Here is a 14,425-nt window from a genome sequence, read left to right on the forward strand (position 1 = left end):
AGTTTGAGTTCTACCTGCTAATAGGTATACCTTGACATCTCTCATCTTGTATAATCTTCAGACATTATAACAAGGGAGAGCCTATAAAATAGTACCCACCCAAACCCATTAATTAACTTGTTGGTTTATTTGTATGGATGGAAGATAAACATATTAGATAGATGAAAATCTTCAACATAATCAACTCAATGCATCCCCATATGGTGGAAGACTATAAGAAACTTAATCTAGCTCCCATTATCTAAAACAAACGATGTAGTTAAAAGAAACAGGTCATTCCAGGTAACAGAAACTACGACGAAACTGCAAGCTCACAAACGCAGAATGAGACGCGAAATCTATATTGCCGTACAGTGATGTAAATATCGTACATCCTTCCGTTTACGAACGGATCTGATTGGTTGTAAATGTGAGTCGCTGGAACACGCAGTATACTCCCACTCCTCTGGGACTAGCTGTGCCTGAATCATATTTTGTAACCAACTTATACTATATTCATCACTCATTATTGCCTTACTTTTATTTCATCTATTATAATCTCCTCTTTCTCTGTTATTCCTACACTTCGGTTTTTTCACACCATGTACATTATTAATAAATCATCTTGATCATTTATTGATTGTTTGAAATAATAATCTCTTACGACTCGAGTTTTCTGCCTTTTGTTTTTCACGCTGTAACCAACCGACGTACTGCTTGATAATGTGATATCTGCTAGCTCCAGAAATTCTATTGCTCTTAGATAAGTGCACGCTGTCGAAATGCAAGATATATATAAATCCAAAATTAAATTCAAAAATGATTAAAAATCATCCAGTGGAGTAGCTAGACTATCGCCTCTTGAACAATAGTAAACATATAGAGCCGTACCAAAACGCAAAGAAGAAAGAAAAAAGAAACCAATCAATTTATGTTCGCTCTTTACTTCGAAGTTGGATATATTTTCTATTTGACATTGCTGTTTGAAGTGCGCTAAATTTGAGTTTTGCGTTGTGACTTGCTCATGGTGAGTGTGCTAAGTGTTAGACTTTTCTTCATATTTAACTAAAATGAGCTCTGTAGCCTTTTCTTTCATGAGGTGTTTTAGACTCGTTTTCCGCTCACAAAGTTAGATTTAGCTCGCTTGTCAATGGTTTTACTTTTATTTAGCTCTCTAACACTAGGGTGGTTGCGTTTATTGGGTCCTAACCACTGCAGATTCAAAGGAAAGTTTTCATTGCATTACAAATATAGTCTGAGGTCTAAAAACAGAAAACGATCGTGCCAAACGTTACGGAATTTACACATAACATGAATTTACAAAGTAAATGAACAAGTAGTTTAGTTCCTACGCCGTATATAACAGGCTTATTTTATAGATTAGTACTTGACGATCATCCATGATGAGTTTAAAGACAGGAAATTCGCCATTTTCTGGAGTCCTTATCTCAACGTGCCATCCAGTTTGTTTCTGAAGTCTAATGGAATAAATCCAAAGAATGATAGATAACTTTGGCGAGACTATAATTTATGGACGACCTTTGACGGAATCCTAAGTGACTATGAAAAATACTGGCCAATCTGTGAACAGTCAGTATAGAGTAATAATATATTATACAAAGCCAAAGAATTAAAGTGGATATACTTCTTATACTTGGTCCAAATCTTGTCAAGGTTAGGAAGAGGTTCAGAGGTCGTTAGATCGTAATATATACGGTAGAGAAACTCATCCATAATAGTCAGTCTCTTGAGCCATGATAAAGTCGCAAAAGCTCTCAACCTCGTCCACATAGCTCCACTATTGTTTGTGTGTACTCCTGTTGTGTAAGCTTGTCATTTTTAGTACTCATATATCCTTACAATACTCATACCACTGAACAACTGAAGCCTCATTAACATTTGCGAATATTGCAGCCAATGTTTCTGGTGCTTTTATTACATGGTTCGCAGCATTACCATAATTCGCCTTAGTCTCAATCTGGATCGAGCGAAACAGGTTCCTATTCTAGCATCGGGGTAGTTTACACAGGGTCTAAAAGTCATTTGATTACAACAATTGCAAACAAAAGAACTTCCTAGTAGTCCAACTTATTGTAGCCGCTTCATTGTCGCGTCTTCTCTAAAATCCTCTGTGAGCCGATTGTACATGAGCATCAGGTACTAAAATTGGTGTTGTAACCTTGAAATATCTCAAACGCTTCTGCTTGGCTCGTCTATAAATTATAGTCTCGCTAAAATGTGCACCAAAACTTTAGTTTTGATTAATTTCTGATGAGTGGGTTACTGATAATAGTAATACTTCTTAGAATCATGAGATCCAACTGTGAACCTTGAAAACCCACAGAATAAAATTATCATATGTAATTTGTTCTTATAAGTTGTTTCGAACTATAAATCCCCAAATTTCGCTACCATCAATATTTTGAAATCTCTTAACCTCTGAATCACTGTATAGTTTGCCGCCAAAATCTTTTTTTGGGTGGGGGTACCGAACCAAGTTTGGTTCAGTTCTTGGAGGCTTTATTTCATTCTAAAACGTTCAAGTCGTCCTGGGATCTTTCAAATTGTAATTAGATGTAAACAGTTATGGTGTAAACAACTTCATAGTTGACGAAATTGCGCTAAACAGTGTAACATAAAGGTTTCAAGGGTTACAGGAATTATATTTCCTGAAAGCCCCTCAAAATTGCTCTCTAACAAAATTACAAAGATGTAAAGTTTGATTGATGATGGTCACATGGTATCACTAATCTTTGCGTCCGAATTCTGTCATGTGTTATTTCATTACTCTGACATTCTGAAAGCTATTTAGATTCAAAGTCACAATCACTTTCTATTTTCTAGCGTCATTAGTCTGGGGTTCAGGTTTGCTGCCGATGTACAAGTAGATAAATATATGTCTACAGCATTTAAAGTATCTCACTTTCAAATCATATTGTATTCACTATGCAACTACAATATTACTGTAAGATTGGTTTTGAATTCTATCAAACGTTACTGCATTAATTTGCTGAAGATTTAGTGTTTGAAATGTTTGAAAAAGTAATTAATTAGTACAGAATTAATCGTACGGACATCTATGGTATTCACAATTACTGCCTATGAAATTGTTAAGATTACTCAACGGGACATTTACGCTTGTTTTTATCTTCCAGGTAGTTTGCTTTTTTATCATTTTCCGCCGAGCCCTATGTACTTGAATTGGTGTTTCTCACATAGTAAATACTTTTACTAGTAAACAAAAATGGATGGAATCGTCACTTATGAATCCTCCTCCTCTGATGACGAGATTTCCAAACAAGACACTGCTCCAACACAACTTTTAAAAAGTAGTTTAATTAAATCAATCGATGTTGCACCAGTTGTGGAGCACAAGGTAATGTGTATGAATGATGATGTGATTGGTTTTGTTTTTAGGATGAGTTTCTATCTATTGTGCCTGTAGATCCACAATCTCATGAACTTATTCATAACCCTACTTATGAAGAATTGTTCGCACCATCTGTAAGTGTTGCTCTTTTTTGATATAATCTCCCTCTATCAGTTCGGTCCAGTCAATCCTTTTAAATCTGAAAAACAATTAGCTCCTAAAAATACTTTAACTGGACATGTCGAAGAGGCTCACGTTAATAAGTTTGCTTTTGAAAACCAGCATAGAACTTTTATGACTTATGGTGAGTTTATGGTAATCTAATCTCTATCTATTTATAATAGGTTACGCAGAAGATCCTTCTGTTGAGGGAGGTGCTGATCGACGCTTAGTTGGAGAGCCAGAAAGTATGATGGAAAATGAAGGTGAGGCTGGTTTGAATAGTTGTACATATCTTTTTTCTCTATTGCTCATTGACTTATCCTACAAATACTGGTATTAAATGTCCTTAAGGTCATTATCTGTTAGACTGCGATGTATTGTTAGGTGCAGACCTGATTGAGGTCCTTGCAGTCGTCGTGATTAATGGTTAGAGACGTTGGGTGACATGGCTCACAATTAGTCACAGTGGTGCAAATGTACTCACTCGTCCCCTTCCCGTTGGTCTTGGGTTTTAGATTCGTATTAAACTTTTCGTCCTACAAATTCATTCGTTATTGGGTTATATTTCGTATACTTAACATTTCTTATTACCACTGCTACTATTTCTACTTCTACTCTATCAAATCTTAAGAGTTCCACCTCGTACTGATATAGTATGATAACTTGAACTGATACACGTTTCAGGTTCTATATTGCTTGTAGCTAACTGACTGACCAAGTCTTCTTACACGCGACTTCACCAAATTCGATCTAATGCCGAGTACACGTACTTGTTCAAAGTGCTTTATATTTGTCTTTTCCATAAGTGTCGAAATTCCCAGACCTAAGTATAACTTGAACTTAAGAGTTGTTCAGTGTTGGACTTTTTTATTGTTTTCATCAAAAAATGTTTCTTGTCACATCTTTCTAGGAAAAACTGCCTGTGAAAAGCGCCAGAAACTTAAAGGTGATCTGCGTAAACGTGATAGTAATTGGGATCCAACAAGTGAAGATTATACTGGACCATGGGCTAAATATAAAGATGAAGTAACTGTTTCGGTTCCTTCTGAAGAGGATCGTGTTTATTTGGAAGCATATTTAGCAAAGAAAGCCAGCAAGAGAAAAGTTGTTGAAGAAGCTCCAGTTGAAGAAAAATCTACACTGCATATACCAACACCATATGATTATCAGGTCAGCTAACTTTTTGTTCAATAAATTGGTGGAGTATAGTGGCTCAGTGGTGAAAATATTTAGCTTTCAGCAACTAGGTTGCGAGTTTAAACTCAGCTACACTTAATTCGGAAATGAAAATATAATAGTTTTTGTTAAAAAAATGACCACATTAAGAGAGGATTCAATATAAAGGAAGAATGAGCAATTGTTTTATATTTTGAGATTCCTCAGACGTACTCACCTGCTGGCTAATTCGTCACAGGTTAAACTGATACATTTTTTACGTAGTGTCTAAATTATTAACAACTGTTGTGCACTATATAAAATAGTATTGTTCTAATCCTTTAATCGATAAAAAAGGTTAACTATAAAAGTGTTAGAAAGCTGCTGCAACTTTGTTGACTTCCTAGTTGAAATTTTCATGATGACTTATCAGCTTTCGACGAATTTCTTGAGTGGCATTGGTGAGTAACTGCTTTGCAACCGACATGCTCAAATGGCTTTGATCGCGGCTCCTCGCTAGAAGTCCTGGACCTATCTCTAGAAATTAGACACTAGTGAACACCGACCGTTGTTGCTACCTTGACGTGGTGGCCGGGCTTGCCTATCGTGATGAACCAATCGAGCTATACTGGCTGGAACAATCGTTCCTCAAGGTCCTACCATGCCAGACAGGTCGGTTGAAGAGCGGTAAGACTAAAAGCAGCAAGCCCAAGGTCCGAAGGCGAAGTCATGCTGCTGACTGTACAGAGGTGTGACGGCAGTAAGGTGTTTCCTTCAGACAACCAGCATAACAGAGATGCTGCCTTCCCACAAGGAGGGGTGGGGTTAGAAAAGGTCGACCCTAAAAATGCACACCTCGCCTTATCCCATGGTTATCCGTCTCCGGCGGTAAGGTCCTTTGAAGAACGGAGCTAACACAAAGACTACCCACAAAAAGGTCGTGTGTGACTGACCTCAAGCAGTTGTCCCTTGGGCACTGCGGTCACGCTCTCAGGTCATTAAGACCACTTCTAACCCAATTTCCTTTTCAGGTACCTCTAGAAGAACCCTTCCATGGTGTGGGTAACCGGGAAGTGATATTATCCCTCATACCCGTAACTGCACACGAGACCAAGTTGGTCACTTCCAAATCAGCTTTCGACCTTAGGTGGTAGAATGACTGCAGAAATTAATTGCGCTGTCACAAATATGCATTTGTTGTTTTATATTCTTTTAAATCTTGAGTTCTAATACGATCTTATTAAGTCCTATCATAATCATCAGTATTACGCTTTCGATAAATTTGGTTTCAATTTTAATATAATATCCCCGCTTGTAAAACCGTAACCTATAAATAAGATATGAAGTAAATGTATTCAAAGTTACATCCTGTAATTTGTAATGTGAATTTTATCAGTCTTCAATACGTTGTGTTATCTTTACCCTAACTGATGTTAATGTTGATAGGGTAGAAATTTCTTACATGCACCACATGATATACCGAATGTGAATTTACGAGCAACTGATCCACCAGAACGATGCTTCTTACCTAAAAGACAAATTCATGAATGGATTAGTGCACATGCACGTGGTGTTGCAGCAATTCGCCTCTTTCCTAAAACTGGTCATTTAATGTTATCTGCTGGAATGGATTCAAAGGTTAAGGTAAATAATCTATTGTCGAGATGTTTTTTTTGTCAGTTTTAACGGTGTGTCGATGTTCAGGTCTCGTAGTAAGATACTTCCAGTGCCCTGTAAAATCTACATTTCAACCTCAGTCAATTTATGATATAACCAGATCCTATCACATATTATCCTTGGATGACCATTTTATTACTATGGGGCATTAACTCAGAGATTAGACTGCTCGACCTTCAACCGCTAAATCTCAGGTCTGAACTCCGCTCTACGTGCTTCGGTTTGATCAACTAGGTAGTGTCACTAGTCTTTGCACTTAGAGGGTAGCTTGGAGTTGAGTACACATAAATCTGTGTGCCTGGTAAGTGAATATTTATTCATTACTGATTTGGTTGGTTCCACGCTAGTAGTATAAAAAAGGGGTATAGAATACATATGCGACACACGAGTCACGTGATTTATATGTGGGTGCCCAAACCGAGGCAGGTGGTTTTCTTAGGAGGCCACACCCGGAGCCTTCGACCTTAAGGTCTGATTCACAAGGCAGTGGAGCAACATCAGGAAATGCAGTCCCATGGTAACCAGTGACCAACGATTGATTCATAAGCCATCTGTTTCGTTAGGATCCTGAAGTTCATCTTCACCATGTGTTTGGAATGAAGGTTTTGCAATTCCTCTAAGTGGATCCTTTATATCCACCAACCCGGTTAAAGCGTCGGACACTCGCTTTTCGTCCTCTCAATTTCGTAAACAACAGTAATGTCATGATAAGTTAGTGAGTAGGACATCCCTGTTAATGGCTGTAAACGCGTAGCCATGTGAGAGCGTTTCGAGACGGAGAGCTGACTCTCTCCACCCTCGGCCGTAGCGGGGCATTTGGGGGCACCCATAAACAATAGGGATGATCGGAAAATTACCATACTGCATCCTGAATAGATTTAAACTGTAAATGTTAACCATTAGGTCGAAACTTAATGATCTAAATAATAAACATGGTCACCGTGATATCTTAGTGTCGTTTGAGTTCAATTCCATGTGATACGAATTATTTTTTTCATTTGTATTCTGCTCCATATGTTACTACGAAGCGAGTGGTCGGACCATGACCCGACATCAGTTTATGAAGTCATTGACAATCGATCTGAGCCATTTTAATGTGTGCAAACTACCTGCTTGGGGTAATATGGCTCAGAATTATTCTCAATGATGCAGGCGTATTCATTCCGAAGGTTCCTTACATTTTGTTTTCTTTTTCTGTGCCTATTCTTTCCTATCACCACTGATTCTATTACCACTTTTACTACTCTAGGATTTGTTTTGAAATAATTTTAACACGCTGTAGTAATGGAGTATGACAGCTTAAGCAGATGTACACATGTCCCAGATTCTACATTGAGTTTGATTGACTGATAAAACGAAAACATCGTGGATTGGTTGAGGTTAGACATTAACACTGTTGGATGCCGGCTCAGTGGTCTATCGGTTAAGTGCTCTGGCGCGAGACCGGTAGATCCTGGATTCGAATCTCGCGAGGCGGGATCGTGGATGCGCACTGCTGAGGAGTCCCACAATAGGACGAAACGGCCGTCCAGTGCTTCCAGGTTTTCCATGGTGGTCTAGCTTCAATTGATTCATGATCTCGTCTACGAAAACATCGAGTTAGTTTCATTTTTTTCTCAGATTATTATACTACTTTGACTTCACTTTCCTTTTATTTATACCATTAAACATTGTTTATCTTGATAGCTTTGGGAATTATATAAAGAACGTCGATTAATTCGTAGTTATATGGGTCATCGTCAAGCTGTTCGTGATGTATCATTTAATAGTGATGGTACAGCATTTTTAAGTGCATCTTATGATCGTTATGTTAAATTATGGGATACAGAAAGTGGTAAATGTACAAATCAATTCAATTTAAAACGTGTTGCTTATTGTGTACAATTTAATCCAGATGAAGATAAACAACATTTATTTTTGGTTGGTTGTGCTGATAAGAAAATATTATGTGTAAGTGATTTATTTGTTTTAATATATGTTAATCCAGGACTGGCCTGCGTCAACACCTGAACTAAGGATAGGGAGTAAAGTAGTCGAACGCGTCGACAACTTCACTTATCTTGGAAGTCTGATCAGCCCTAATAGGTTGGTGTCTGACGAAATCTCAGCACGGATTCAAAAAGCTCGTTTAGCTTTTGCCGACTTACGTCACCTATGGAGAAGACGAGATATCCGTCTATCAATTAAGGGACGAGTATACAGCGCAGCAGTTCGCTCTGTTCTACTTTATGACTGACTGCGAAACGCGGCCATTAAGAATAGAAGATACTCATAAGTTACTAGTATTTGACCACAGATGCCTTAGAAATATTGCTCACATATGCTGGGATCACTGGGTAAGTAATAGCGAGGTTAGACACAGGGTATTAGGGAATGATGGTAAATCAGTTGATGAGTTCATGAATCTCCATCGACTGAGATGGTTAGGGCCACGTGTTACGTATGCCTGAACACCGATTACCACGACGCACTATGCTGACTAGTGTAGGGTATGGTTGGAAAAGAGTTAGGGGCGGCCACACCAAAACATGGCATCAGAGCATGAAGTCACTAACTTCTAGTCTGAGCCATGTTGGTAGATGCAGACTACTTGTTTGGGGTCCGCGTGACTATCGTAACCAATGGTTGGAGGCTCTAGGTGACATGGCTCAGAATCGATCACAATGGCGTAGGTGTATACACTCTTTATCTTCCCTTAAACCGTGACATTAAAATTGCTTCATATCTTTCCTTCTTCCTGTACTATATCATTATATACAACCTTTCTTTTATATACTACCACCACTAAATTAACTATTTCTATGTATCCGGTGTTGATCTTGTTGTACTAACGAGGTATGGCAACTTGGACCGATGCATAAATGTGTCTGGTCCTACGTTGTAGCTGACTGACTGTATGACTTTTCAGAAATCACTTGAACAAGAAGATTCATTTATTGAATACATAGACGACATTGTCGTGTTTGATGAAGATTGACAAAACGTAGTTGTTCGATTGCCTTGAATGACGATAAAAACCTGTTTATAAAGAATTACACTCCCTCTGAGTGCTAAATGTTGCTTCAGAACTGGTTTACGTTAGGACTTAAACTTATGATGATAGGGAGTAAAGTAGTTAAGTATCTCGAACACTTCACTTATCTTGAAAGTCTTATCAGCCGTGTTGGGTTGGGTTTTGATGAAATTTAGGAATTGATTTAGAAAGTTCATTTGGCTTTTACCAAATCACGCCTTCAATGGCGTAGGTGAGATGTCCATCCACCAACCGAATGACTAGTATACTGCTCAAATATTCACTCTTTTTTACTTTAACGGTGTGAAACGTATCCTTTAAAAGTAGATGACATTCGTACTTTACCAGTATTTAACCTTTGGTTTCTTCAACATAGTGCTCGCAAATCTTGGAATCACCCAAAGAACAATGTTTAGGTTAAATGTAGGCTACTAAGCTAACATGGGAAGTTAGTTGATAATATTATGAATCCTCATCGATTAAGGTGGTTGAATCGTGTATTGGGTGTGCCTAATGTTGGGATGGCCCCTGGTGAACTCAAGGAAGCTCTAAAAAGCTCTGAAAGAGCCGAAGACATTCCGTCTAATTGTCTTTCGGAAGAACATTCCAGAATCTCGACGTTTAGCTTTCCTATTGGACAAGTGCTAAAAACCACTGCATACGGATTGGATGACTGTAATGATGATTTCGTTTTTACTAAAAACTATAAATACCTAAGTGTTTCGTACCATATTTGGCACTATTGGAATAAGGTTCCGTCCTACTCGTCTTTTGTCTTCTAACTTGTGACTTGGAATGTTCGGGCGTTCGAGTGCTAAAGTTGTATGCGGTATGGTAAAAAAATACAATTTCTAGATATAACACCCAACTATTGTCCACTTTAATGCTGCACAATGATGTCTAGTTCAGGATGAGATTGGAAGGAAGCTAGAGACACCTAAACCTAAAACATGGCACCAATCCACGAAAGTCATTAACTGTTGAATTGAGCTGTGTTGGTAGGTGCAGACTACGTAATTGGAGTTCACGTGATTGTCGTAACCAATGGTTAAAGACGTCATGCGGCTTGACTCAAAATCACATATATTAGCTCAAAGGCATTCACTTTTTACCTTATCTTAGATCCTTAGTTTTAAGAATTTATCTTCGGCGGTTTTTGAATTATATTGTCTATGCCTAATCGGTGAAACTATAATTCATGGAGGAACCAGTCAGATTTAGGATAACAGGTTTCGGATTTTGTCGCAAAATTCATCCACCCATTTGTTGGACTAGCGTTTTGGAGTTTTAGCTGATGTCAGTTCGTGATAAGAACCCTAAATCTAATTCCTAACCTTAACCATCAACTGAAAATCATAATTTCAATTCTTCACACTGGTTTATAACTCTGATTCAACCCTAGTGAGTAGATTGACATTCTTAAAGTCACTTTTGCGTCGCTCAAAGGTCGTCCATAAATTATAGTCTCACCGCCAAATCTTTTCCATTACTATTATGTGTTACTATTATATGTTGTGGCAACTAGAACCGATGCGGATATGTATCAGGTTCAGGTATCATAAATATATGACTTATTTTATACTTATTCTTGTTATCTTTCTTTTCTACACACACACACAAACAAATAAACAACAAAAAATCCACAAACTACAGTATGATACACGTAGTGGTGAAGTTGTCCAACAATATGATCGTCATTTGGGCGCTGTCAATGCTGTTGCATTTGTGGATAATAATAGAAGATTTGTTTCGACATCTGATGATAAATCGTTACGTGTATGGGAATGGGATATTCCAGTAGATTTTAAATACCTTGCTGATCCTTCTTTACATTCAATGCCAGCGGTTAGTGTTTCACCGAATGGTATGTATATATGTATATCTATATCGTGTTTACTTATGATATATGTTTATTGTTAATTTCATTGAAACGTCTAACTATACAATTGAAATATGCTTGGAATCGAGGTTCAAAACAATGATATATCTTAAGGTACATCCAGCTGACGAGTCCCAAACAGGACGAAGTGACGCGCGTCCTGGATTCCACTGCTAGCCACTATCCATCTTTGCTTACAATATCTTAAGAATGGTTTTATTATTACAAAATGTTTGTGAACTTGTCACAAACTTCAACTTAAAAAGGTATTTATGGCAATTAACTTGTCTATGTATGTTTGAAAAGACAAAGAGTTCACTAGTGTAAATGACATCCAGGAGTTGACTATGACTATTAACAGTCATAATGGGAACTAAGAGCACACAAATATGGAAGCTGTCGCGTTCAAATAAAGATTCCAAGAACGTACAAAATTGAAAATCATCACTGTTGCAAGGGTTAAGGAAAATTAATATTTATTTATTTAAACACATAAATATTGGTACAAAAGGGTACCAGATATATATGCGCCGCACAAATCTTATTTGATTTGTGTGAGGGCTGTGATACTGCCCAGGTGCCCAAACTGAAGCAGGTGGTTTTCTTAGGGAGCCACACTCGGAGCCTTTGACCTAAAGGTCTAGCCCACAAGGCAGTGAAACATCATAAAGAAATGCAGTCCCATGGTACGCCATTTGTTCCCTTAGAATACTGGAGCCGATGTGCACCATTCGTTTGGAATCAGGGTTTTCCAACTGACTTAGCTGGACTCTCCGTGTCCACCAACCCGGTTAAAGCGCCGGACATTCGCTTTTCTTCCTCTCAATTTCGTAAACAACAGTAATACCACGATAAGTCAGTGAGTAGGACTTCCGTTGTAGCGGTGGCCATGTGAGAATATTTAGAGAGGGAGAGTTGACTCTTCCAATAGTCGACTGTACCAGGGCATTTGTCTTATCAAGGAAGAATGGTTAAATAAATAATATTTGAAATATCGACGAATTAATAGGACAACAGAGCCTTTAACGACCATCTAAATAAAAACTCAAGTGGGAGTAATGTTGACAAGAAACATATCCATTTAAAATCCGAAAATATAAACAAAATATAATAAACTTTACAAGCAGTTTTTTCTAATTGAACTAGTCAATTTTGATATAATGCTTATTGCTAATGACGTTTCATTGTTTAAAACTGTTTGGATACTCAAAAAGTTGGATTGTCATTGTGAGTATCAATATTAGAAGAGGGTGGGTGATCCATCCATCCATCTTGGAAGCATTGCACGTATATCCTGAGACCATCGAGTAAGTAATGCAGTTGTTAGGAAAAGGGTACTAGGTAAGGATGGCAAATCGATTGATGAGGTAGTGAAACTTCATCAGTTGAGATGGCTGGGACATGTGTTACGTATGCCCAACCACCGACTGCTCCGACGTGTAACGTTTTATGGTGTAGGAGTAGGTTGGAAGAAAGCTTAGGGGCGGCCAGACCAAAACGTGGCATAAATCCATGAAGTCACTGACAATTGGACTGAGCCATGGTGGTAGGTGTAGACTACCTGGTTGGGATCCGCGAGATGATAACAATCAATGGTTAGATACCTTGAATGATATGGCTCAAAATCGTTTGCAATGACGAAGGTGCATCCACTATTTGTGTTCTCCCAAATTCTAATCTTCTGAATTCTTCATGTCTCTATCTTTTTTCTCTTTCCAAATTTATTCCATTGGATTATACTCCTTCAATAACATCTTCAAACCCTAATCTTTCGGATTACTGTTTATACTCTTACTACTTCTACCACTATGGGATTTGAATTGACAACTGCATCTCTGTGCTAATATGGTATGGCAACTGGAACTGATGTACGTACGTACAAAGTTCTACTTTGTGACTGACTAACTGACCATCCATCCATCCGACTGACTATTTATTTACAAATATTACATAATATGCATGAGTTTTGAAATTTCAATTTGTCGCAATGGGAAGATTCAAACAAACAATACCAAATGAATTTCAACTTCACCCCATTGCACAAGCAAGTGGCTATCAAGACTCAGTGGCCGAGTGGATAACGCGATGGTGTTTGAAGCGAAAGGTACTGGGTTCGAGTTCCAGAGTGAACATCAACTCTAAGATGTGGCAGGTACATCCAGCTGACGAGTCCCAAATAGGACGAAACGCGCATCCTGGATTCCACTACTAGTCACTATCCATCTTTGCTTACCATGTCGTAATTCCTGTTTTTTCTTTCTTTTTTTTTTCTTTTTACAGGTAAATATTTGATTTGTCAATCACTTGATAATCAATTAGTTGTATTCAATATATTTGCTGGTTTTAAACGTATGAGAAAAAAAATTTTTCGTGGTCATATGGTATCAGGTTATGCATGTACTGTAGATATGTCACCAGATATGCGTTATGTTATCTCTGGTGATGGTGATGGTTATTTATGTTTATGGGAATGGAAAACAACTAGATTATTAACAAAATGGAAAGCACATGATGGTGTCTGTATTAATTGTGCATGGTTACCACATGAAACATCAAAAGTAATTACCGCTGGTTGGGATGGAAATATACGTCTATGGGATTAATTTCTTGGTGTATATGCATGAAGAGAGCATTAATATTTTTCTACGGAAGTTAATATCAGATTATATTATCATTCTAATGTGTACATATTTCTCTCCCTCTTGAACTATCTGTAATAAATGTCTTTAATTCAAATGAGTTCATTTTGTGTATGAGAGTTCTTTCTCAACAAGGTAATGTAATTACTTAATTGTGACCATTTATTTATTTATTTAAACACATATTGGTACAAAGGGGCACCAGATACATATGCGCCACACAGAACAATGAGAATGGGAAGAGAAAGGGGGAAGATGCATATAAAAAAATATGAGTAATGATGAGGGGAACTGAAATGTACAACCAGAAGAGCTCTCTCAGTTAATAAAGTTATAGCCACTCTTTATGAAGAAAGTAAAAGAAGGTTACAGCAGGATCGCCACTGGCTTCTATTCTGAGCCATATCTGATAACGACGTCTCTAGCCACTGTGTTGCACTATCTCTCGGACCTCAGCCAGGGAGTCGTGAAGGACCAACAGAAGCTAGCCCTTTGCAGCTTTCTTTCATACCACGACACCATGTCATACACTGACCTCCTCTCCGCTTTTT

General features: G+C 37.9%; 1 protein-coding gene across 1 annotated transcript; it reads left to right on the forward strand.

The window, feature by feature from the left end:
* Window positions 1–970: 970 nt before the first annotated feature.
* Window positions 971–13,838, forward strand: Smp_074370 (putative pre-mRNA splicing factor; the record flags this gene model as incomplete). The annotated part of the gene is made up of 10 exons (XM_018797879.1): window positions 971–1,006; window positions 3,135–3,355; window positions 3,397–3,483; window positions 3,524–3,653; window positions 3,694–3,774; window positions 4,422–4,681; window positions 6,113–6,310; window positions 8,030–8,293; window positions 11,010–11,220; window positions 13,516–13,838. Exons 2-10 carry the CDS (start codon window positions 3,224–3,226, stop codon window positions 13,836–13,838), a joined length of 1,686 nt encoding a protein of 561 aa, XP_018652877.1. The 5' UTR covers window positions 971–1,006; window positions 3,135–3,223.
* Window positions 13,839–14,425: the final 587 nt, after the last annotated feature.

Source organism: Schistosoma mansoni, chromosome 6 (genome assembly GCF_000237925.1).
Source record: "Schistosoma mansoni strain Puerto Rico chromosome 6, complete genome".
In the NCBI taxonomy this organism is placed as follows: Eukaryota; Metazoa; Platyhelminthes; class Trematoda; order Strigeidida; family Schistosomatidae; genus Schistosoma; species Schistosoma mansoni.